The sequence below is a fragment of the Nothoprocta perdicaria genome, unplaced genomic scaffold, assembly GCF_003342845.1.
Source record: "Nothoprocta perdicaria isolate Ctin4 unplaced genomic scaffold, notPer1 scaffold_629, whole genome shotgun sequence".
NCBI classification, from domain to species: Eukaryota; Metazoa; Chordata; class Aves; order Tinamiformes; family Tinamidae; genus Nothoprocta; species Nothoprocta perdicaria.
Window position 1 is genome coordinate 15287 of NW_020455898.1, and position 1406 is coordinate 16692.

The window sequence follows — 1406 nt, forward strand, 5'->3', positions numbered from 1 at the left end:
TCCTTCCCTATGGCATCGGGCATCCTCCCCTATGGAATTGAGTGTCCTTCCCTATGGGATTGGGGTTCCTCCCCTACGGGACTGGGCATCCTTCTCTATGGGACTGGGTGTCCTTCCCTATGGGATTGGGACACCCTCTTCCCGGAGATGATGCCTCCTTCCCTAACAAACGATCCCTTTCCCAAGACATTATGCGCCCCTATGGGCAGATTCTCCTTCCCCAGGGGATTCCGGATCCTTCCCGGCAGGATTCTAAGCGATTCCGGATCCTTCCCGGCAGGACTGCTCCTCCTGCACCGGGGTACCCGGCGCCCCTAACAGGAGATGGCGGCTGCTCTTCCAGGGATTGTCCATCCTTTCCTAGGGACCTCCTTGTGCTGGGACCCTCCTGCGGCCCTTCCTGGGAGACTCGCTCCCTTCCCAAGGAGGCGACTCACTTCCCTTCCGGGCTACGCGACTCCCGACCGGATTATCCAATTCCCGTCTGATTTCCCACCCCCTACTAGAGGATGTCGCATCCCCCCAGCAGGCTGTGCGCCTTTCCCGGGGGATTATCCCCCCTTTTCTACAGGATCACACGGGCTGGCGCACCCCTTAGCAGGGATTGTGCTCCGTGTCCTCTCCGGGAGTTTGTGCATCCCTAGGGAGAAGATTCCCTGTCCCAGGAGCTCGGGGACCCTTGGGTGCCTGCAGGAGCCGCAGGGTGGGAGGGAGGGAGCAGGGGTGACACGGGGTGACACGGGGTGACACGGGGTGACACGGCAGCAAGCGGCGCGGCAGGACAGCGACAAGGGCGGACGCGACACCGTGGAGCACAGGGGACGGGGTGCGGGGTGCGCCTGTGCGTGCGGGTGTGCGTGCGGGTGTGCGGGGTGCGCCTGTGCGTGCGGGACTGCGACTGTGCGTGCGGGTGTCGGCACCCCAGGGCTGGCTCTGGGTCCCACCGGGAGCTGAGGGAGCCGAGGGCAGATGGGGGAGCAGCCTGGGGGGCACTGGGAGGGACTGGGAGCACGAGGAGGTGCTGGAAGGTGGTGGGAAGCACTGGGAGCGACTGGGAGCCACTGGGAGTGAACGTTGGTGAGGTCCAGCCCCGCTCAGCGTCCGTGGTCCCCAGCAGCGCGGGGGGCCCAGGCGTCCGGGCACTCACGTGAAGGCGAAGGCCACCAGGGCCCCGCTGACCACGATGAAGTCCAGGATGTTCCAGAGGTCCCGGAAATAGGCGCCTTGGTGCAGCACCAGCCCCAGGTCCACCATCTGCGGGGATGGCGAGCGCCGCTGAGCGCGGGGACACGCGCGGGGACACGCGGGGGCCCCGGCGGCCCCTCCCGCGCACCTTGATCACCATCTCGAAGGTGAAGACGCCCGTGAAGACGTAGTCGAAGTAGCGCAGGACCTGGGGAAGGGAG

At 65.9% G+C, this 1406-nt stretch overlaps 1 protein-coding gene across 1 annotated transcript in view; it reads right to left on the bottom strand.

The window, feature by feature from the left end:
- Positions 1 to 1406, bottom strand: part of LOC112956403 (voltage-dependent P/Q-type calcium channel subunit alpha-1A-like) — a gene marked incomplete at both ends in the record, with an annotated part of 36513 nt that overhangs the window by 14467 nt on the left and 20640 nt on the right. The window contains 2 exons of the mRNA XM_026049911.1: positions 1148 to 1254; positions 1334 to 1393. Of these exons, the coding sequence (XP_025905696.1) occupies positions 1148 to 1254; positions 1334 to 1393 (167 nt within the window). The remainder of the gene's footprint in view (positions 1 to 1147; positions 1255 to 1333; positions 1394 to 1406) is intronic.